General features: G+C 41.2%; 1 protein-coding gene across 14 annotated transcripts in view; it reads right to left on the minus strand.

Moving 5' to 3' along the window:
* ARVCF (ARVCF delta catenin family member) overlaps nucleotides 1-25,668 on the minus strand; it is a 770,059-nt gene that overhangs the window by 70,939 nt on the left and 673,452 nt on the right. For all 14 annotated transcript variants that reach the window (XM_056532559.1, XM_056532540.1, XM_056532522.1 and 11 more), the window contains 2 exons: nucleotides 16,188-16,687; nucleotides 11,254-11,437 (listed from right to left, as the gene is read on the minus strand). In XM_056532559.1, the coding sequence (XP_056388534.1) occupies nucleotides 11,254-11,437; nucleotides 16,188-16,687 (684 nt within the window). The remainder of the gene's footprint in view (nucleotides 1-11,253; nucleotides 11,438-16,187; nucleotides 16,688-25,668) is intronic.

Raw genomic sequence — 25,668 nt, forward strand, 5'->3', positions numbered from 1 at the left:
TCCTGCTGTTGTTTAGCAACCACTCCCAGCATGCACAAAAGGGCATGCTAGGAGTTGTTGTTGTTATGCAACAGCAGAAGGCACAACTACAACTCCCAGCATGTCCTTTGGTAGTTTTTGCATGCTGGGGGTTGTAGTTATGCAACAGCTGAAGGCACATTTTTTCTATGAAAAAGTGTGACTCCAGCAATTGCATAACTACAACCCCCAGCATGCACAAACTACCAAAGGGCATACTGGGAGTTGCAGTAATGTGCCTCCAGCTGTCGCATAACTAAAGGTCCCAGCATGCCCTTCGGCTTTAAGTGCATGCTGGGAGTTGTAGTTTTGCAACAGCTGAAGGCACACTGGTTGCGAAACACTGAGTTAAGTAACAAACTGTGTTTTGCAACCAATGTGCCTCCAGCTGTTGCAAAACTACAACCTTCAGCATGCATGGACAGCTAAAGAGCATGCTGGGAGTTGTAGCCTTGCAACAGCTGGAGGTTTGCCATTCACACGGGCGGGTGCTTACAGTGATTTTCTCGCTGCAAGTTTGGGATGCAGTAAATTTTCCACTGCAGCTCAAACTCCCAGCAGGAAACTTACTGTAAACCCCCATTCTTGTGAATGTACCCTAAAAACACTACAAAAAAATATAGCGTAAAACACTACATATACATTTACCCCTACAAATAAAAAAATAATGTGACCCCATTTTGGAAACTACACCCCTCACGGTACGTAACAAGGGTATAGCGAGCCTTAACACCCCACGGGTGTTTGAAGAATTTTCATTTAAGTTGGACATTAAAATAAAAAAATATATATAAAATTTCCACTAAAATGCTGGTGTTATCCCAAATTTTTCATTTTCACAAGGGGTAATAGGAAAAAAGCCCCCCAAAATTTGTAACACCATTTCTTCCGAGTATATAAATACCACCATGTGTGGACGTAAAGTGCTACGCGGCACATTACAATGCTCAGAAAAGAAGGAGCGCCATTGGGCTATTACATTCAATGAGGGGTGTAGTTTTCAAAATGGGTGTCATATGTGGGGGTGTCCACTGTTCTGGCACCATGGGGGCTTTGTAAACGCACATGGCCCCCGACTTCCATTCCAAACAAATTCTCTCTCCAAAAGCCCAATGGCGCTCCTATTCTGAGCATTGTAGTGTGCCAGCAGAGCACTTTACATCCACATATGGGGTATTTCCATACTCAGAAGACATGGGGGTTTAAAGTTTTGGGAGGCTTTTTCTCCTATTACCCCTTGTGAAAATGAAAAATTTGTGGTAACACAAGCATTTTAGTGAAAAAAAATAAACATTTCTATTTTCATGTCCAACTTTAGAGAAAATTTGGGGTGTTAAGGCTCACTGGCTCACTGTACCCCTTGTTACGTTCCTTGAGGGGTGTAGTTTCCAAAATAGTATGCCATGTGGTTTTTTTTTTGCTGTTCTGGCACCACGGGGGCTTCCTAAATGTGACATGCCCCCCAAAAACCATTTCAGAAAAACGCACTCTCCAAAATCCCATTGTCGCTCCTTCCCTTCTGAGCCTTGTAGTGCACAAACAGAGCACTTTACATACACATATGAGGTATTTCCTTACTTGAGAGAAATTGGGTTACACATTTTTGGGGGATTTTTTTTTCTTTTACCCCTTGTAAAAATTCAAAAACTGGGTCTACAAGAACATGCCAGTGTAAAAGATTTTTGAATGTTCTCCTTCACTTTGCAGCTATTACTGTGAAACACCTTAAGGGTTAACACACTTTCTGAATGTCATTTTGAATACTTTGAGTTTTTATAATGGGGTCATTTATATAGGGATATTTCTAATATAAAGGCCCTTTAAATCCACTTCAAAACTGAACTGGTCTCTGAAAAAATCAGATTTAGAAAATTTTGTGAAAAATTGGAAAATTGCTGCTGAACTTTGAAGCCCTCTGAGATCTTCCAAAAGAAAAAACCATGTCAACTTTATGATGCAATTATAGTAGACATATTGTATATGTGAATCAATATGTAATTTATTTGGTGTGTCTATTTTCCTTATAAGCAGAGAGTTTCAAAGTAAAAAAAATGTCATAAAATTTTGGAATAATCGACGAAAATTTACCACTGCAGGGATGTGGAAATCCTATCGCCCGACGCCACGGACAAGTAGTTTTGGGCGCCGGGCAGGTGAATTGTTTATAGATTTAGCCCTGTATCGGGCTAGCAGGGACAGACAGACTTCCCCCTTATTTTTCCTTAATGTCGGTGTGAGGCGCAGGAGCTGATGGAAGTCTAGACCTCACACCAGCACTCAGAGTGTATGGAGGGGGCGGTGGCCTCCAGCTGACTGCAGAGCCCCCTTATCTCCCCTCCCGGAGGATGGACGGAGCTCAGAAGACACAGCAGGGTGAGAGAAAGGATGGTAGACAGCTCCGTGCACAGCTCCATCCCCCGCACACAGCTCTATCCCTCCCCCTGCTCTGTCTCCACAGGACCTAATCCACCATGGGGAGGTTGCTTGTTTGCACGGGGACAACACAGAGCGGGGGGGGGGGGTGAGGGGGAGGACGGAAATCTCATCTCACACCGGCGGTGACTGCAGCTCTGATGTCCACTCATGGCCGTTTCAGGTGAGGAGACCGAGAATGCAGGCGGCGGCAGGAAGGGTGGTTGTATATGTAGGGTGTGAGTGTATGTGTGATGTGTGTATGTAATGTATGATGGGGGGCAGCGGCAGCTGTATGTATGATGTGTGCATATGTATGGTGTATCTCAGTGTTTCCCAACCAGGGTGCCTCCAGCTGTTGCAAAACTACAACTCCCAGCATGCCCTGGGCATGCTTGGAGTTGTAGTTTTGCAACAGCTGGAGGCACCCTGGTTGGGAAACACTGGTGTATATGTATGGTGTGAGTGTATATGTGATGTGTGTATGATGTCTGTCTATGTGTGATGTGTATGTAATGTATGATGTGTGTATGATGTCTAAGTGTGATGTGTGTGTGTGTGTGTGTGTGTGTGTGTGTATGTGATGTATGATGTGGGGTGGGCAGAGGCAGGTGTATGTATGATGTGTGCATATGTATGGTGTATATGTAGGGTGTGAGTGTATGTGTGTATATAATGTATGATGTGGGGGGGGGGGGCAGTGGCGGGGGGGTGTGTATGTATGATATGGGGGCAGTGGCTGGTGCATGTATGATATGTGTATGCATGAATGTTTTGTATAGGAGCGGACTGTCACGTCGGGCATTAGGGCAGTTGTGCCATCTAATTTTATTTATTTTTAGTGGCACTCGCACTAAATTGCACCCCCAGAATCCCGCCCCCTTCATACTCACCCGCCAACCAAGAGCCCCACGGATGCACGCCCGAACCAAAACTACATCTCCCAGCATGTTGGACCATAACCTAAACTGTAGAACTATAAAGTGTAACATGCTGGGAGTTGTAGTTTTGGTTCGGGTCAGGTGCAGAGCCATAGGCTGCATCAGGGCATGCTGGGTGTTGTAGTTACTAACTGCAATTCCCAGTATTCCTTGACACATCCTATGGCTCTGCAGCTGACACAAACCCAAACTACAACTCCCAGCAAGTTACACAATAACCTTAACTGTACTACTATACAGTGCAACATGCTGCAACACCCACACAACCATAGGCTGCATCAGGGCATGCTGGGAGTTGTAGTTATCTAGTAACTAAATGCAGATTCCAGCATTTTCTGACACAAAATGCACCACACAAACTGGAGAAGCAGAACCCCCCCCCCCCCCCCCAGTAACACATAAGTCCCTATTGAGACTGAAAAATAGTGATTAAAATATTGTAAAAAGTGCGTATACATGTGAATAAGCCCCTTTCCTAATAAAAGTTTCCAATTTTCTTTAAATAAAAATAATGTACAAAAATAAACATAAGTGGTATCGCTGCATGTGGAAATGTCCAGACTATTAAAATTTAATGTTAATTAAACCATACGGTGAACGGTGTAAATGTAAAAAATTGTCCAGAATTGCTCATTTTTGGTCACTTCATATGAGAAATTTTTTATGGTGATCAAAAACTTACGGTACATCTAGATTTTTCTGGGCTTGCCTCGGGTGTAAGAGGAGCTACAGCTCTCCCTCCGCTAATAGTCTGGCATGCTGTGATCGCCTATTAAACCATTAGATCACCGCTGTCAGCAGTGTCTAAAGGAATCTTATATCCATCCCTGGTGGTCTAGTGTGTGTGGGGGGGGAAATCAGACTATTTTGGTTGAAATTATTTCATCTACCAGGACAAGTGGATTTTCTTGAGGGACAAGTAGATTGTGTTCCGCTTTAGTCCCTTGGACAAGTAGTTTTTTTTTTTTTTTACACACCCCTGCACTGACATAAAGTAGAATATGTCATGAAAAAAAAAAACATTCTCGGAATCAGAATGAAAAGAAAAAGCATTCCAGAGTTATTAATGCTTAAAGGGGTATTCCAGGCAAAACCTTTTTTTATATATATCAACTGGCTCCGGAAAGTTAAACAGATTTGTAAATTACTTCTATTAATAAATCTTAATCCTTCCAATAGTTATTAGCTTCTGAAGTTTTCTGTCTAACTGCTCAATGATGATGTCACATCCCAGGAGCTGTGCATGATGGGAGAATATCCCCATAGGAACTGCACAGCTCCCGCGACGTGAGTCATCAGAGAGCAGTTAGACAGAAAACAACAACTCAACTTCAGAAGCTAATAACTATTGGAAGGATTAAGATTTTTTAATAGAAGTAATTTACAAATCTGTTTAACTTTCCGGAGCCAGTTGATATATAAAAAAAAGTTTTGGCCTGGAATACCCCTTTAAAGTGACAGCGGTCAGATTTGCAAAAAACTCTGTGTACACTACTTGTAAAGGCTCTGTGTAACTAGGTTACATCTCCCCTCTTAGAAACACTGCATAATTCATACATGAAAAAAGTTCAACATATGCAACAGGATTTCAAGCTATCAACACATAAGAAATAATGAAACCGTGTAAGGACATGGCAACTGACTTAAAGGCAGAAGACTTTTTCTTTTTTAAGAAAGGCCACAGGTTTTTCTTTTCCTAAGTGTAAGGGGAAGTGGCGAAATTTGAATGGGACGCCGCAGCTCCATCCTAGCATCCTTTCCAACTCTATTCTGCAGGGACTTAAGCTTGCCAAGATTCCCTATTAGATTTGCAGATGACATGGATGATTCTGTACTCCAAAAGTAAGACTTAGTATATATCTAAAGCAGGGGTGTCAAACACCCGGCCCGCGGGCCAAATCCGGCCCACCAGACCTAGTCATGTGGCCCGCCGCCAGCCTTCACCTTGAAACTGTTTTTTTTTATTTTTTTTTAAGAAAGCCGCCTCTTCAGCGCATGCGCGGCGATCCTCCTTCGGTCCTCCGCCTCTATGGTTGTACGCACCATAGAGACGCAGGAGGAACAGGAGGATGCGCGGCAGGATCATCGCAGGAGGATGCGCGCAGGCCCTGGTAAGTGACCGGCGGCGCGTTATCTTCTTCAGCGTTCCGGTCACCGCTCGACCGGTCCTGGCACCTACTGCTATGGTCCATAGGCAATAGCAGTAGATGTGACCCCGGGCCGGAGGAGCGGTGACCGGATCACAGTGGGGGCAGCACACAGACATACAGCCTCCAGCCATACACTGTATATGGCTGGAGGCTGTATGTCTGTAGGGAGGGAGGGGGGGGGGGGGCTGCCAACCTAATGTGGGGGGAACTATACTGCCAACTAATGTGGGGGAACATGCAGGCAACTAATGTGGGGGAATATACTGCCAACCTAATGTGGGGGGAACTATACTGCCAACTAAAGTGGGGGAACATGCTGCCAACTAATGTGGGGGGAACTATACTGCCAACCTAATGTGGGGCGAACTATACTGCCAACCTAATGTGGGGGGAACTATACTGCCAACCCAATGTGGGGGGGGGGGGGGACTATACTGCCAACCTAATGTGGGGGAACATGCTGCCTACCTAATGTGGGGGGAACTACAAGGTACTGTACATTGCGGTAGGAGGGGTAGTCTTATATGGCGAGTATATCCCAAACTCTACATTTTAACTGTAAAGGTTGGGGGTCGTCTTATATACCCAGTCGTCTTATACGCCGGCATATACAGTATGTTGGGGGGGGGGGGGGAGGGGTCCTGCAGATACAACCGGCCCTTTGAGGGTGACCAAACTGCTGATGCTGCCCCCGATGAATTTGAGTTTGACACCCTTGATCTAAAGGAATTTGACTGAAGTATAAAATGATACCCAGACCTCAGAGCTCCTGAAGGGTGTAATAGTGGGACTCTGTATAGCCTACTGGTTTGGAATGCATGGACTGGTAAAGCAGAGCTCATGCTACAGCAAATGTTTGACCAACTATTGTCTACTTCTATGGATCTCCATTTAATATGGAGAGTAGTGTTTTCCAATCAGGGCGCTTACAGATGTTGCAAAACTACAACTCCTAGAATGTCCTGACAGTCAAAAGCGGTCCAGGCATTCTAGCAATTGTAGTTTTGCTGGGTATTGTAGTTTTGCATCAGCTGGAGGTACACTGTTTGGGAAACACTAATGTAGGGTATGCCATGGCTGAAGTGATCAACTGCTGACATAATGTGTACAAATGTTTTTTGTTTTTTTTATGTTTTATTGAGATTGTATGTGCAGCCTTTGACCTTCAGCATGGTAAACACTGGCTACACTCAATCTTTAGATGGCACAAATTCATTAACTCATGGCCACCTCGAGGGGTATAGGAGAAAATTCAAACACATTTCTCTGAAATGCCAAGTTATTCAGATTGCAGCACAGATAAGGTTTGAATGTAATTCATTGTGAAAGCTCTAATTCCCAGCCACTTTCTTTGAGAGACAAACTCTGCATTAATCACGATTAATAGGGGGGTAGAGCATTGACTCATTCCCACACAGAGCTTTTTCCTATTCCGGAGACAGAGCACATATAAAAGATAATGGCAAAACTGCTGCGCTAACCAACAGATACATCAGAAGGCAGAGCTGTCAAGTCAGAGAGAGAACCTGCTGCATCAATCTTTTAGAATGTTGGATTTAAATCAATGTTCATTTAAGTGCTGGATTCACATACTGTATGTTTGACATATATTGCATTTACAACATGGTATGCAAAGCTAATCCAAACATATATTGGATTATATATAAAAAAAACAAAAAAAACATCATAGGTTTATTACTTATTAGCTGCTGAATACTACAAAGGAAATTCTTTTCTTTTTGGAATGCTCTCTGATGACATCACGAGCACAGTTCTCTCTACTGACGTTATTATAATAAGAATAACGCATTATTTATTGTTGTCCTTAGTGGGATTTGAACCCAAGTCCCCAGCACTGCAAGGCAGCAGTGCTAACCACTGAGCCACCATGCTGCCCTTAGCATACATCTGCTATGCATGGTTGCTAAAATGGACAGAGATGTCAGCAGAGAGCACTGTGCTCGTGATGTCATCAGTGTTCCAAAAAGAAAGGAAATCCCTCTGTAGAATTCAGCAGCTAATAAGTACTGGAAGGATTAAGATTTTTTAGTAGAAGTAATTTACAAATATGTTTAACTTTCTGCCACCAGTTGATTTAAAAGAAAAAAGGTTTTCACCGGAGTACCCCTTCAAATGCAGAACAAAGGAAAATGTAACAAAAAGTCCACCTGTATTCTTTAGATGTTTGTTCACACCTCAGACCATGTGGCATCAAGCAAGACTGGAGCAAACATAGGGAAGAACTCCACATACAGCTCTCTCTCTGGCAGTGTGAGCTGCAACTAGCAAATCCCCCTCAGCTGGTGAAACAGGTTGCCCTTAACCCCTTAAGGACCGAGCGTATATATATATATATATATATATATATATGTATAGAAAATAAAGACAGCGTGTACAGAAAATTAAGATCTGCAGGTGTATTTGGCCAGATGTACCATTGACTCAGAAGTGGAGAACTACTGAAATTTGCTATGAGGTGGTCCTCTTCAGAGAACTGCACTCAAAATAGCTCCTTTAAGTATTTACTTTAATAGAAATAAAACAAGCAGACTAGAATAATCAGGTCACATTGGAGCAAACCCAGTGCTACTTTTTCTACGTCTCCTTTACAACCACTTATGTGCACTAAATAGTGACAGATATTTGGTTGTAAACTGCATTCGCCCTTCACATTAATCCTTGAGTCTATGAGACAAAATATGTGAAACTATTACATCCATTAAAATGGCTGTAACTGAGTCCCTGGAAAGAAGCAGTGTTCTCTTCCATTCCCCTAAAATTATGACTTATGTGTACGGTTAAAGATGAAGCTAGTTAGTATGCTGAGACAGATTTAACAAGACAAAATACTACTAAACAAGCAGTACAGTAAAGCACCTGACAAATGAGTCTGCCTGTAGACATCACTTCAACTTGTGCCTGCCTGCTTTTATGATGAAATGATAAAGTCTCTAATACTAGTGTAATTATATGCAATATGCCTCCGTGCCGCACCCTGTAATCATGGGTAGCTTGTGGATACAGACATGAAGAGTGCTCGGAAAGTAGCAGTATAGTCTGAGGATTATTTATCCTTTGAATATTAGTCATTGAGATGCCTGTTGTCCATCACTTGCATCGTTCTGTGGAAGGGATACAACAAGTGTCAAGATGTTTCCAATAACTGTAGCGGGTAATGCTGTCCATTTATGGCTTACATGAAAACTATGGTTACAATGTGTGGATTGTCAACCTGCCATAGCTATAATTTAAGACCCAGTCTAGGTTCTTCTATATCAGTGTTTCCCAACCAGGGAGCCTCCAGCTGTTGCAAAAAGTATAATTCCAAGTATGCCCGAACAGCCAAAGGCTGTTCTATACATATATCCACTAAAGAGATGTGTAGCTGCTGTCAATTACACATATGACAAATAATAAACAAACAATCTACTGGATACCAAGTTGTGTCACACACAAAGCTCATTGCGGGCAGGAAAATATAATAAATATCTTATAGCTGCTACATATGGCATAACAATTTTCAATAAAAGGTTGACAAAAGTCCAGTTTTGGAGAGATAAAAACGAATAAGAAAGGCCTATTGATGACATTCAGTTATGGACCATCAACTATCTAGTGATGGTTCAGTGTAACCATAACCCCTAACAATGCAGGACGTATATTTACGCAGGATGCTACATACCCGGTGGGTCCCGGTTGCTATCAGCAACCAGGACCCGCAGCTAATACCAGACATCGCCGATCAGGCTGATGTCCGGTATCAACCCTTAACCCGGTATTAACCCTAAGTTGATTGCGGCATCTAAAACAGGAGAAAACAGTTGCCGGTTACCTCAGTGGGCTGTCCGGGACCGCCACAGTGGGAGTCTTCTTAACTTGCTTACTTGACAATTTTAAACATACTAATTTTGGTGCATGTAGTTATAATTTTTTTAAAGTAGTAAAATAAAATAAAACCTATATAAATTAGGTATCCGTATAGACCTGCAGAAGAGATGGTGTAATTTTTACCGAAAAGTGTATTGCATAGAATCGGAAGCCCCCACTAAAAGTTACAAAATGGTGTTTTTCTTTCCCAAGGTTGCCCAACAAATATTTTTTTTTTCTGGTTGTGCCGTAAACTTTGTGGTGAAATGACTGATGTCATTACAAAGTACAATTGGTGGTGCAAAAAAAAAAGCCCTCATATGGGTCTGTAGGTGGACAGTTGAAAGAGTTAAGATCTTTAAAAGGTGATGAGGAAAAAACGAAAGAGCAAAAATGGCAAAACCCTGCTTCCTTAACAGGTTTTAAAAGGGATATTCCACTCTTATACATCTTATCCCCTATCCAAAGGATCGGTGAAAAGATGTCTGATCACGGGGTCTTGCCACTGGGACCCCCGCAATTTCTGGCGTGGCACACCATTGATATGGTGCATGGAGCACACTCAGCTGCATGTCGGATGACCGGCGAACACAGCAGTCATGCCCCCTCCATTTATGTCTATCCTCTGAATAGGATCTCTAAGATGGGCAGAGTATCCAATTAAATACAAAGCCTGCGTGTACGTCCTCCTGTGTTTATTACCAGAGTAGACTATACAAGTGTCTGTGAGAAATTACGTAGGTAAGAAAACAAAGATTGCTAAAGAGTATTACTAAGCAATACACCCCGACAAAAGAAACACCACAACACCTCTGAGGCATTTAGATAAAGCAAGTCTTTTCTCAGACACTGCTCTGAAAGATCCACAGACTCAGCAGATAAGACAGCAAAAATCATCACTACAGAAAGAAATCATAAGGATCAAAGGCTTCACAATTGAAAGAGGTTAAATGAAAGGATTAACATGAAGGACTCTCCAATCTGCCAGACAGTATAATGGTTATTCTGGACAGGTTTGAGCCTAGGCCAATTTCAATTAATTTCTTATATTGTTATAGTGTCAGGCTGCCACAGCCTTAGATGTAAAGGATTACAAAACACAGAAAATGCACATAAAGTGTCCATCTCCCCAATATATTTATGGTCTATCCACATGACAGGGGATGAATACATAACTGTTGAGGCATTCTCGATAACAAAAACAGATTACGAGTCAGACACACAACCACAGTGAAGAGTTAAAGCGGACTTGTCATCAGGGCAAGATGGGTGTATAGCATAAGGCTAGGTAGGGCTAGTTATCAGGTCTTTTGATAAATGTTTTAATCCTCCCAGTTCACTTCCCCCATCATCCAACCACCACCTGCCTTTATTTTTATTATTTTTTTAGTTTTCTACCTTGATATTGTGCTGTATAGTATGCCCATTCAGTCAGATTCACAGACTGGTGTGACATCATCTGAAGCCCTGCTTGGGAGAACTTCCTTCCTCATTCTGCTATGCTGCCCTGAACATACAGCCCAGACCCCTCCCTTATCTCTGTGCTCTGAACTCTACTGTGTGTCAGATCTGCCCAGAAGCTTAAAAAAGGAGCATAAATATCCAAAATAATGTTTAGCACATTATTTAGCACTATGCACTAAAGGCATCATAATGCCACAGCAGTGTTTCCCAACCATGGTGCCTCAAGCTGTTACAAAACTTCAACTGCCAGCATACCTGGAAAGCCTTTGGAACATCCCACAAGACCTGCCGTTTTAAAGATGTGTCACCCACTAATATTCAGAGGCTGTCTTTATGTACTACTCACTATCGGTGCTCACAATCATCAAACCAAACAAAAAATAATAATAGAAACAACCTACCTTAAACAGCCAGAAGTGTTCTTAAACACTGTTGTCCACTCTGCATCTCGAGGCTTGGAGTCCTCATTTGGTTCATTCTCCCAGCCAGAATGAGGGATAATCACCTCATTAGTAAGAGTTTGGAGACCATGGTTGATGATCACCATCTTTAAGGGTTCATATGAGGACAGGTTCCATAAGGTTCCTTTGGAAAGTATAATAGAAGCACAGTAAATTAATTTACTTTTTTACAATCATGTTACATATCTGAAATTAAAAGATATTTAGGGTAAATAATACATTCTTCCATTTCATAATTCGGTCACATAATCAGTCACCAGCAACATAGCATATGCTCTCATTAACCAATAAAATCTATATACCAAAATAAACATACTATACATATCTAGAGCCATAAAGTAATGTATCTAGATACGGATAGTATGAAAGTAAACAGCCACCATCAATACACGTTAAAAGAGCTATAAACTATTTATTAACTTAAAAGCACCATCTTATTTGTAATTAAACGCACAACCTTGCTATTTTACATTGTAAAAGGCAGCTGTAAAAGGACATCTGCTGCCCATCATGTGATCCAGGGAATCAATACTGCAGCTGCTCATTTTACCATTTATCATTATTTGAGGCAATAAATTATGACTTTCACTGTTAAGATTTACAAGCCCCTTTAATAATGTAGAATAGAAGCACCAACAAGCCCAGATTTATCAATTGGTCTGAAATCAACTGTTTGGTGAAATGAAACCTGAGCTGTGATTGGTTGTTATGGGCAAAACCAAAGCTCTTTGAGACGTAAATGCTAAGATCTGATTGGTTGCTACAGGCTAAACTTGACTGTTTTTATTTCAGGCAGATATTTTTTACTTTGGTGAGACAGAAAAAGTAAAAACCCTAAAAGGAATATTGTTCTGCTTATAAACTGTGCATTATTTATGCATTAGTTTGATATATTAATGTTCTTATCAAACGTCTTTAAAAAAAATAATAAACAATCTTTTCTCCCTCGCTGCTGCCTTCACTGTGCGAGTTATAGCAGCACTGCACTTTATGCTGGTAAAAGAACCTTCCCACTTAGCCAATCAGTAACTAGGGCAGGACACCACTTAAGCCATTGCCTGGCTGATGGAGAAAGCTCCTTGTGCCAACACCAACAGAAGAAAGTGTAGTGCATCGGGGACAGACACAATGACAATGGCATGGGAGCAAGAGAGGAAAGTGCTTATTTTTCTAATTTTACAGGACCCAGATCCCAATTCTTGATAAAAAAAAAAAAAAAAAAAAAATCCTCCAGATTATCCCTTTAAGGTCACTGCTTCAGTCACAGGGCTTTTGGTATAGTTGGCAGGTAATTTATTTATATTTTAATATTATATATAATCATTTTTTGACTTTTTTTTTCCCCCCCAGAAAATACCTTCTGGGAACTTTTTTTTCTTATTTATTAATTTCCACTATAAATGGAGTTGCCATATCAGTTACAGGGGAAGACAATTGTCACTGTCGGGCTGTACTGTGTCTTGTTATACCAAGCCAAGCAACATGATCTTCAGATCACCAGATTCCTGGGACCTCAGCGAAAATTTAGCAGATGTTACTTTACAATAATTGTGTACAAAGTGTACATACAGAGCCCTTTTTATTTTTGACATTTTTAGTGGTCAATGGGGGAGATTTATCAAAGGATTTGATTTTTCCTGTCTAAATTTGTCGTACAGAAAGTCAGTGTCTAAATATGTGCGACTTTTTTTTAGCGACTTTTGCTTTAGAGGATTTTTAGAACATGATGCATTCTAGTGTATTTTAGATGGAAAAATGCATTGGTGCTGAATTTATCAAAAGCGACTTTTCAGCGACAAGTCGCATCGGCCAAAAGTACGCTGAAATGTCAGACCATGCTGGAGCAGGTTTAAATATAGTCTAAAGTATAGATCCCAAAGTTCGTGCGCAGAATTTATCAAGAGCCGTGCGCCTTTGATAAATTAGGCGCACAATAGACCAGCCTAACCCTCTGTAGTTTGGTCTATATTGATGCAGGACATTGACAACTTTGATAAATCTCCCCCAATGTGTTTTTCCATAGGATTCTATATAGAACTTTAAAAGCAGCAAAAAAAAAAAAAATAAATAAAATAAATTATTTATTCAGATTGCATGACTCCCACTGATGTTAATGGGGGTTACGTAAACAGTGTAGCACAGTAACCTAACTGTTCTCTGTAACTCTTGAGCTGCATAAACAGTCTATTTTGTGGTGTTATGCTGTTTGTGTAACTCCTCACTGACTGTAACAGGAGATGAACAAACCGTGTAAAGCAACCCATTCATTCAACTTGCCAACAACCTCCAGTGATAGCAACTTGGCTGGAGGGGAACAGAAAACCCTAAATCTGGAGATAAGTGGGGCTCACATCTATCAGGCATGTTTTACATATCCAGTGGATATGCCACAAATGTTCAGATAGTGAAAAACTTTATTAAATAACACCACAATGTACATGGAGTCTTTTTGTACAAGTGTTTCAAAGTGCTGTAAAACAAAAAAGAAAACAAATTCCTAGCCCACTCAAAAATTAAATCTTTAACCCAACAAATGAGATGGTCAAAGTTTTTGTTCCTGTATATACAAAGACACTAGTAAATAGAACAGTGAGTGGTGCCAGGAAACAGCATGTGAGCAGCCTATAGCTTCAGATAAACATTACTTGGTGTGAATTAATGATTACTATTAGACACAACATGAAACAGTATCATTTTGTTTAATTTGCTTCTTAACTGAACATAAAAGTATAAAATACACACCAGTACAAGCGTCGGATCTCATGTTTTGTATTCCCTTTAGAACAATGATATCTCTGTTTCCAGCAATAAATATCCACAACTAAGGAAGGACTAGGTGCTCCACAATAAACATAAATGAAGCAATGAAGCATGAATGCAACAATGTTAACAAGAGGAAAATACAGATCATTGTTTTTTTTCTTAGGCCCCTTTCACACTATAAAAATTCATCCGTAATGAACATCCATCATAAAAATCTTGAAAATCTTCGAAAATCCCATTATAGTCTATGTACAGGAAAAAGAAGGATCGTCCAGCGCTTGACTCAGGGAACAGGTATTTTATTAGGATATCATGGAGAACAGACAGGTACACGAAGAAATGTGACGGGTTTCGGCTCAAGTCACTGAGCCTTAGTATGACTAAGGCTCAGAGACTTGAGCCGAAACGCGTTACATGTATTCGTGTACCTGTCTGTTCTCCATGATATCCTAATAAAATACCTGTTCCCCGAGTCAAGCGCTGGATGATCCTTCTTTTTCCTGTACATTGTTGAGACTGAGTCCACGCCTGGTCGGTGTGCCCGCATCTGAGGGTGAGCTACTACGAACTCTGCTCTATATTATAGTCTATGGGATTTTTCTAATAGTTTTAACCCGTTATCGCCCGTTATTAATATTAGCTGTTATTTTGTGACTTGCGACAGTAACGGGAGAAATAGTGCATGCACTATTTCTTCCGTTCATTTTCCCATCACAAAATAATGTCCGTTATTAATAATGGGTTAAAACTATAGACTATAATGGGATTTTCTAACGGCCGTTTAACTGCCGATTTTCAAGATTTTTATGACGGACGTTTATTACGGATGAATTTTTATAGTGTGAAAGGGGCCTTAAGAGTCTGGAAGGGATGCTTGCCATTTTTCACCAAGACTCCTGGCCCTCCAAAAGAAATTGTAGACTCTTGTTTTCACTTTAGCATATAAAAGGCAAGTCAGGGATGTCATATCCTTGCCAGATATGTGTGTGTGTGTTAGGGGACTGCCATTCACAGACCGCAGCTACTAATCCAATGCCAAATAATGATATGGCTAGTCATACTTAAAACATGTCTAGCTAGGAAACTAACATAAATAGAAGCACATTTTTCATCCTGCAGAAACCATATGTACTGAACGTAAGTGAAAAACTGTACCCACTTACGCATGAGTCCAAATAAAATCTGTTCATTTATGTTTGTGGTTTACAGTACAAAACTTTGCCATTTACGGGTTTTCTTTAGAATAGAATGAACAGAGAATGACAATGGCTTTTAATCTGATTTCCTTTTTTTTTTAGCTATGCTGGGATCCTTTCCCATTTTTGTAAAAGACAAGAAGAATGTGTGCTGTTAATAGTTCATGTGAATAAGCCCTTAGTATATGTTTACATATGCAGGTTAAAATGTAAAAAACATGTGTCATGCAGGCTTCACGGTGCAAAAATGAGTCCACCGGAGTCACTATCTGACTCAGGTCGGCTCATTCAAATTAAAGAGATGCGGGCCGGGTACGGCGGGGATACGGTAGCAGGCAGTCTTGACACTCCCCGCCGGATCCGGTGACCGTATGAAGAAAACGTTGTGTTAATGCACCCTAATAAAACCCCAATAGACGTTAGGCGGGCTTTTGCTTCAAGGGGCAAATATGTTTGTAACACACAGAGTGCCATTTAGCAGCACCTAATGTGTGCATGTAGTTCCATGGGATTCCACGTTCCTCTGTACAGCCTCCTGCACTGAATTAACCAGCCCTCATATGGAGATCTCACTCTCAAACAATCATCTTTAGGGTCCTGAGGTTCACCTGTCTAAACAGTTCTCCAGATGCAAATACATTTAAAGTTTTAGAGGTATCAGGTGATGAATAGACATTAAATAGACATAAAATAAAGCATCTATTGACCTGAAGCTTTGAAAGATGGCACCATAGGGTAACAACACTTTACAACTTATTTTATCAAGTTAATTATATAGAAAATATATCATATCCTTATATATATATCTTACAATAGATTTATGGTTAACTAGTTTTTGTTCACTGTAATGGAAGTTGCTCAGACTGTACAGAGTAAGGTGTTCATGGTAAAATGGGAGGCAATCATTCCACATACCTGTTATGAGCTCTCTCACTTCCATGTCATTTGTCTTCCTCAGAAGTCGTATTAAAGCAGGAATACCATCACAGTTCTTGATTGACACTTTGTTCTCATTATCTTTTCCATATGAAATGTTGCGGAGGGCTCCGCAGGCTTTTCTGTGGACTTCAGGCTTTGGATGGTCTAATAGGCCCACGAGAATAGGAATACCTTTGAGATGCCTTACCTCTTTTTTTATTTTATCATTTTCATAACACAAGTGCTGCAAATAGGCAGCTGCATTGGACTTGACTGGGTCAATGGGATGATTAAGCATTGCAATAACCTCAGGAAGGTCAGGATCTCTCCATCGTGGATCTTTACGGATGCTGTCGATGGATGGTGAGCGTTTTCCTAGTCTGTCTATGCTGGCAAGGCTTCCTCTCTCAGGCTGAGCCAGTGGTGCTGCATAGCCACCGTGAAGGTAAGGGATTCTCTCCTCAATCAGTTCTGACTCCAGGGGGTCATCATAAGTCCTGGAGATGTCAAGACACAAGCAAATAAGTACACTGACATACGACATGTTAAACTGAAAAAAAAAGGATGCTTACATTTTTGTAACCGGTTTTTGGTGGAATACAGAACCAGAGGAGTTAAATATTAAGTTGAATATTTAAAACTTTGGAAAACTTTTTTTTTTAAATCAGCTGGTGCCAGAAAGTTAAATAGATTTGTAAATTACTTCTATTTAAAAATCTTAATCCTTCCAGTACCCTCTCCCCCACCCCCCCTTCCCTCCCGTTACCCTTCTCACTTATTATTATCTTTACCTAGACCTGGTTGCTCCTGAATGACGATCATCTCCTACATCTAACCTTGTCCACCGGGTACACCTATGCAAAAGGTAATTTGTCTTTACTATCAATATCATACTATCCCCACGCCCCCTCTATTCCACCTACCCCCTCCCCCCCCCACCTCTCAGCTATAATTAATCAATCTATCCTACTAATCTATACACCCCTTTATTGTTTAAGACCTATTCTACTTTCTCTACGTCGGAGTGGGGACTCCTTTCATCATAGAAACAGGTGTTATCAAGCACCCGGACCTAAGGTAATTCCGACCTCTTAGCAGTCCCCTCTCATACCTATACCCACACTATGTACTAAGTAGACATATATAATAGGGATCGACCGATTATCGGTATGACCGATATTATCGTCCGATAATCACGATTTTGGGCATTATCGGCCGATAATTATAAGCCGATAATGCGCCCCCCCCCCCCCTGCACCGCCCCCACCGCACCGCGAACGCCCCCCCCCCCCCCCGACCCACCGCACCGCGACCGCCGACCCCCCGAGCCACCACGATAGCCCCCCCCCGACCCACCGCACCGCGTCGCACCCCCACCATAGTGCTGGGCGTTATACCAGTATGGATTTTTGCCCATACCGCTATACCGGTCGGGCCGCTCCCCCACCCTTCGAGTCAATAAAAAAAATGTAACTTACCCGTAATGGGGGTGGTCCGGGCCATCCATCCTTCCTGTAGTGTCCGCCGGCATTCCGGGTGGAGGGTGAACCGGTCCGGGCTGTCCTTCTCCGGGGGTCATCTTCTCTACTCCGGGCAGGCTCCGGAGAAGATGACCCCCGGAGAAGAAGGACAGCCTGGACCCGTTCACCCTCCACCCGGAATGCCGCCGGACACTACAGGAAGGATGGATGGCCCGGACCACTCTGACAGGTAGGGGGAGAGAAGCGGGTGGTGGCGGCAGCGGCCTATGGCACCGCAAAAGCCACTGCAGTGCATTGATTTAAAGCGCCCGCTTTAAATCAATGATCTGCAGCGGTGTCGCGGGGGGATAAATAGCCGATAACTTATACCGGAATATCGGTATAAGTTATCGGCTATCGGCCCTAACCTGCACCGATTATCGGTATCGGCCCTAAAAAAACGATATCGGTCGATCCCTAATATATAACACCCACCTTTTTATCTTCTATTCTAGATTGTTACCTGCACGCAGCTGTCCAGATCAGTGTGTCACTTTCACTATACCATCATTTAAGTATATCTACTGTACGCTTCTCCATTTACATGTGATGATGCATAGCTACCATATGTACAGTCTGTCATGACCCCATTTCTGCAGTATTCTCTACTATAATCCCTGAGAAGCTATCTGTAGCCACACGGATTAGCAAAACGCATTGGATTAATGCAATCTCCGTTAAATGCATATGTATACCTCTAACTATGCAACACATACAACTGTGGGTCTGAAATGTGAATACTATTATATACCCCTGGTTACCACCCTCGGGTTTTGATATTGTATTGTATGGTATTTACCACATGTATGTCTATTCTTGATATAGTATCAGTACGTTATACATAATATACTATACTGTATATTGGATCTTATGGGCCAATGGCCATGCTCAACCACTCCTTGGCAAAATAGTATTATTGTTTTGTTGTCCCCTCTGTAGCCTAGGGTCACTAGGAGGTTCCAGTGTAGGCCCAGGTCATTAGGACAGGGGACCTGCAGTATCGCCAGGCAGGGCCACTAGATAGGGATATTCCAGTCACCCCATATTCATCTATGATCCAATCTATACTATCCTTCCTTGTCAATGTAAATACTACAGGCACGCACCAGTCGCTACACGAATATAGTGTTGTACTTTAATAAATATATTGCATATGAAATATGTTGTTCTTGATTTTTGTGATTTTGTCTTAACATATTTCCTCCTACCCCAGACGAGTAACATCTACACAAGTTACGTCTATGCGCTCCTTCCAGTACTTATCAGCTGCTGTATGCTCCCCAGGGAGCTCTTTTATTTCTTGAGTTATTTTCAGCCTGACCACAGTGCTCTCTGCTGACACCTATCCATGTCAGAAACTGTCCAGAGCAGAAGCAAATACCCACAGCAAACCTATTCTGCACTGGACAGTTTCTGACATGGACAGAGGTGTCAAGGGAGAGCACTGTGGTCAGACGGGGAAAAAAAGCCACAAATAAAAGAACTTCAGCTGCTGTAGGCACCACAGGAAGTTTTTATTTTTGGATTTTTCCCTTCTGACCACAGTGCTCTCCGCTGACACTTCTGTCCATGTCAGAAACTGTCCAGTGCAGGATAGGTTTGCTATGGGGATTTTCTCCTGCTCTGGTCAGTTCCTGACATGGATAGAGGTGTCAGCAGAGAGCACTGTGGTCAGGCTGAAAAGAACTCAAAAAATAAAAGAGCTCCCTGTGGAGCATACAGCAGCTGATAAGTACTGGAAGGATTAAGATATTTTAATAGAAGTCATTTACAAATCTCAAATTTCAGTCTTTTGCATTGTTACCATTGAAAAAGGGGACCCAGCTCTCCGAAACGCATCTGGTTTAGACTGCTATAATCTGCACTTTGATCGGGACACCTATTGGGCTATCCTCACCTCTACATCTGACCCCCGAGCCGTCGGGGCAGAGAGGCACTTCACAGCACTGCCACACAGCACCGGACCCCCGGACCGGATTATTGTTCTTTTTGCATCAGCGCTAATACGCGCACAAACTGTTACAGTGGGCATTTACTCAGGAGCCTCCAGCACTCCCAAAAAGGCTATTTGACCTTGTTAACCCACTAGCCCGAATATTATATTATATTCTCAAGACTTTCTAACAATCTATTTCCCGCAACAGTGCAAATTTTATGTATATTTTATGTACAATATATGTCTTAATATTCTTTTAATATATTTTGTTCAGTCTGTGGCAAGGGCCCTGCCCAGACTTCAGAACATCATTGAGACTATTATTCAATAAATACAATTTATTTATTGATGTTTTAGACACTTCTTATTCCTTCTATTTTTTCCTGTTTCCCCTATACCTAGTAGGACTGCATCTTTTTCTGTTTTACTAAATTGTCATTTACAAATCTGTTTAACTTTCTGGTACCATCTGATTTTTTTTTTTTAATTTCCACCGGAGTTAATTTAAGTTAAATATTTTAAAACTTTCAGATAATGCTTCAAAAAGTCAGTTAACATGGCTGGGGTGTAAATTAACCATTTGCATGAAGAGGCATGGTGGACTGAATAATATAATGTAGAGTAGGGCTGTGACTAATGATTATTTTCATAATCAATTAGTTGGCCAATTATTGTTTCAACTAAGATAAAAATTGCCACAAATTAGGGAGGGAGTTAATTTGGGTAGGGGATCGGACTGAAGGTCTTCTGTGTGTTTTAGGTAAGGGATGCATTGTGTGTTAGGTAAGGGATGCATTGTGGGTCGGCTAGATGCTAAACTTAGTGGAGGCTGAGAAGAGTAGCTTTTTATTATATTTATTTAAAATTGTATAATTCTTTAAAATATAATTTTCTTATTTTTTTTCCTTGAAAAAGCTATTCCCCTCCCTGTTTCATTCCCTGGTTGTCCATCCTACGTGCCCCCAGCCTCTCATTTAGTGAAAAGGGGGCCAGCACACAATCTTCTACTTCCTGCATCATCTCTCTGCAACTATTGATAGTCTGGTCTTTAGCACAGAGCCTAACAACCATAGACTCACAATAGTTGCAGAAAGGAGCTGCAGTAAACAGAAGATTGTGTGTGCTGGGCTCCCTCTTCACTGAACAGGCTGCATATATATATATATATATATTATATATATATATATATTATATATATATATATTTTTATATATATATATATATATATATATATATATATATATATATATATATATATTATACATATACACATACATACACACAGTCATAGCCGTAAATGTTGGCACTGAAATTTCTCCAGAAAATGAAGTATTTCTCACAGAAAAGGATTGAAGTAACATATGTTTTGCTATACACACTTTTATTCCTTTTGTGTGTATTGGAACTAAACCAAAAAAAGGTGGAAAAAAAGCTAATTGGACATAATGTCACACCAAACTCCAAAAACGGGCTGAACAAAATTATTGGCACCCTTGTTTCAAGCATGTGATGCTTCTTTAAACTCACCTGGGGCAAGAAACAGGTGTGGGCACAGGTTCACAGGTGTGGAAACAGGTTCACTTAGTCTTTGCATTGTGTGTTTGTGTGTGCCACACTAAGCATGGACAACAGAAAGAGGAGAAGAAAACTGTCTGAGGACTTGAGAACCAAAATTGTGGAAAAATATCAACAATCTCAAGGTTACAAGTCCATCTCCAGAGATCTAGATTTGCCTTTGTCCACAGTGCACAACATTATCAAGAAGTTTGCAACCCATGGCACTGTAGCTAATCTCCCTGGGCATGGACGAAAGAGAAAATTTTATGAAAGCTGTCAACACAGGATAGTCTGGATGGTGGATAAGCAGCCCCAAACAAGTTACAAAGATACTAAAGCTGTCCTGCAGGCTCATGGAGCATCAGTGTCAAAGTGAACTATCCGTCGACATTTAAATGAAATGAAACCCTATGGCAGGAGACCCAGGAGGTCTCTGACACAGAGACATAAAAAAGCAGGACTACATTTTGCCAAAATGAACATGAGTAAGCCAAAATCCTTCTGGGAAAAAGTCTTGTGGACAGATTTAGCTTTTTGGTAAAGCACATGATTCTGTTCACTGAAAACGGTATGAGGCCTACAAAAAGAAAAACACAGTACCTACAGTGAAATATGGTGGAGGTTCAATTATGTTTGGGGGTTGTTTTGCTGCCTCTGGCACTGGGTGCCTTGAATGTGTGCAAGGCATCATGAAATCTGAGGATTACCAATGGATTTTGAGCCGCATTGTACAGCCCAGTGTCAGAAAGCTGGGTTTGCGTCCAAGATCTTGGGTCTTCCAGCAGGACAATGACCCCAAACATATGTCAAAAAGCACCCAGAAATGGATGGCAAAAAAGCGCTGGAGAGTTCTGAAGTGGCCAGTAATGAGTCCGCATCTAAATCCCATTGAACACCTGTGGAGAGATCTTAAAATTGCTGTTGGGAAAAGGCGGCCTTCCAATAAGAGAGACCTGGAGCAGTTTTCAAAGGAAGAGTGGTCCAACATTCCGGCTGAGAGGTGTAAGAAGCTTATTAATGGTTATAGGAAGCGACTGATTTCAGTAATTTTTTCCAAGGGGTGTGCAACCAAACATTAAGTTAAGGGTGCCAATAATTTTGTCCACACCATTTTTGGAGTTTGGTGTGACATTATGTCCAATTAGTTTTTTTGCCTCCCTTTTTAGTTTAGTTCCAATACACACAAAGAGAATAAACATCGGTATAGCAAAACATGTGTTACTTCAATCCATTTCTGTGAGAAATACTTCATTTTCTTGAAAAATTTCAGGGGTGCCAACATTTACGGCCATGACTGTATACATAGTGATAATCGCTATGTGTATGTGAACTTTAGAAATCGGCTGACCAACTAATCGACCAACCGATTATTGGTTACGAAAATAGTTGGCAACTATTTTCATAATTAATTAGTTGCTGATTAATAGATTATTTGTTTCAGCCCTAATGTAGAGCACTGTAAGCAGGCATCCACACTAAAGACACATCCAATAATCTTTAAAGAGTACATGTCACTAAATAAACTTTTCTAAATGAACTCCGGCTATGTTCCCTAAATACTCCTAACACTCCACCCTTCAAAAAAGTTTCAGAGCTTTAAAAAGCTCTGTATCATACCTTTCTTCTTGCTCATTTAGTGCAATCTACCAGTAGCAGAAAGTGGGCGTTTCCCAGCAGGCATGACATCACTGAAGCCTGCTGGGGGACCACTTCCTCCCTCACATGGTTGCAGTGCTGTGATGAATAGAAGACCTCAAGCTCTGTGCAGCAGCTTTCAGTCTGTGTATCTTTCAGTAAGCTCTTTGCAGATGTCAATCAAGATCAGTGAAGAGAAACACTTTCTGAGCTTGGTCTCCTGCCATTACAAGCAGGAGACCAAAATCTGAGATTTTGACCGGATGGAATGTGTTCTGACCAAGAAGGGAGACCCTGGTGGCCAGAAGTATACAGCTGAAAAACTAACAAAATATTATTTTTTTTTTTTTATGAATGACTATTACAAAAGTTATTTATTTAGCATGAGGAATCCAATATTAAAAATCTGAATAGTAGAAAAAAAAAGACCGATCAAAGGGGCCTTAAGAAGCACTTGTTAGTGCGAGATGGTTCCGTAGCCCGCTGAACACCGCATCGCCGGTCCTTTCCCTGCACCGTGGTCTTGTTTTGTAACAAATGCTTTAGTTAATAAAGAAGAATTAAGCAACTGAAGTGGTGAGTGCATTGGTCTTTTGCACTCACCTGCTAATTTGCTCTTTTCAGACCAGCTGCCTTAACTTGTCCTAGCTGGGACAAGTGTGTACAGTGTGTGAAGTAGTAATGTCAGGTCTCTTTTCTCGATACTTTGTATTCCCAATATTAAAAATCATGTTTAATGACAGTGCCCATTTAATGAAATGACTCCTAAAAGCGGAGTACCAGAATTCAATCATTGGGCGCATTGGACACCTAGCTTAGGTCAGCTAAGAAAATGTTTATTCTGTAGAAATGATGTGTGCACATAGACATAAAAAGATTGGAAAAAAAACAAGCACTGCCAACATTCTCTGAATTCATCCAGTTTTTGGCTATTTAAACCAAAAAGAATTATGCCCATATACACGTAATCATTATGAGGCTGGGTTCACATGTAGTATTTTGGCCATTATTTTTAGACAAAACAAGGAATGGGTTAAAATCGCAGAAAAAGCTGCAAATCTTTCAATTATACATATTCTCTATCAGTACCACTCCTGCTTTTGGATACAAATGCTGATCAAAATACTATGGTTCAGATTTACCAGTTTTCATTGCTTCAAGATGATCAATTTGAGCCTCTGTGGGAATCTAGCCTAAGACTGAACTGAAGAAGAGAATCAATGTTTCAATTACATTTATCATTCCAGGAGATTCTGAGGAAAAAAAAAAATCACATCCTGACCCTTAAAAATGGCTCTCATTAATTTTATAATGTCAGTGCAGCATTGAGACCACACACTGCTAGAGGACCCTCTGCGACAACTGGCAGGGCATCTGAAGGGGTGATGAAGAGCTATGTAAAACATTCCTTTCTAATAGGAACAAAATTCACACAGGGTCTTGCTGTATTTCATTTAGCTGGAATTGTGTTTTTTTTGTCCAAAATTCCTATAGTTAAATCATGTTTAGGTACACTGTTCTGGATGGGGTGTGACTCAGATGATGCATGTAAAGTGTCTCTCTCGTATCATCGAACACAGAGAAAAGAAGCTGCTGATATCAGCTGTTTCCTGTAAAGCCAAAAAAAAAAAAAAACAGCTTAATCAGAAAAAAATGTATAATAATGAGATTGGACAATGCCAGCAGCTGGGCCTGAAGCTTCATCAACAAACCAACAGGGTTAAAATTGACAGCAAATTTTGATTTAGATAAACGACAATGATTTTAGTCATTTGAATTGTTTTCGTTTTAGTAGACTGTCATAAGATTTTAGTCAACTAAATATAAAGACAATCTAAAAAGGTTTATGTAATGCAAAATGTAATGTAATGCAAATTCTAAGGAAATGTTTAAAATAAAGCAAACTAATTCTATACTCCTGAAGTAAATCGCTATTAACCTTTTATTATGTATGGTATTAAAGGGGTACTCCACTGGCCAGCTCGCGCTGCAGGGGTCGGCCATGCCCCTCGTGACGTCTCTCTCCCCCCCCCCCCCCCTCAATGCAAGTTTATGGGAGGGGGCGTGACAGCCGCCACACCCCCTCCAGTAGACTTACACTGAGAGGTCATGGCCTGACATCACGAGGGGGCGTGGCCGACCCCCTCAGCGCAAGCACAGCGTTCCGAACAAAATGTTCCAAACGCAGGCCAGTGGAGTACCCCTTTAAGGTTTGAACATAGAATACAGGCAAAAAGATAACTTCTGATGGGATCTTTTCCCACTTGGGAAGGTAAAATCCCCTCAAAAGACAAGGGGGCACTCCCTTCGGCTGCAGAAAAAAGTTTTTGAGGCGACAAGCCTTCTTTACCATACATCTTTTTTCAACCATAAGAATACACGTGCTAAGTCCATTGGTTCATTTCTAGGCATATACAATTTTAATCTGGGACTTAAAAGTTCAGGTTTCCCTTGCCACTAAAAGACCATGTTTGGTCAACTGAAATTAATGGAGCTGGCACATGTACGAGTACTCCACAGTAAACGTTGGCATACCATTTGTCTAGTGTGCTGATGTATAACCCGGACGTAGGCTACTTTTAGAATGCTGCTCGTGCCACTGCACTTTCTGGCCTGGACCCTAGGACACAAACAGTCTCACTCTAGGGGATTTAGAGGGCCAGTATATGCATGCCTAATTCCTTCCTTACCTATCACCGCTCAGCTACACCTATATAAAGGCAACTCTGCCTGTTGTGTTCATACCAAACGGTGTGGTGAATCTGATCTGTATATGACCTGTGCCTGCCTCTTCTAACTCCGTTTCTGCCTGAGCCCTGAGCAAAACACA

The sequence above is a fragment of the Hyla sarda genome, chromosome 1, assembly GCF_029499605.1.
Source record: "Hyla sarda isolate aHylSar1 chromosome 1, aHylSar1.hap1, whole genome shotgun sequence".
Lineage (NCBI taxonomy): Eukaryota > Metazoa > Chordata > Amphibia > Anura > Hylidae > Hyla > Hyla sarda.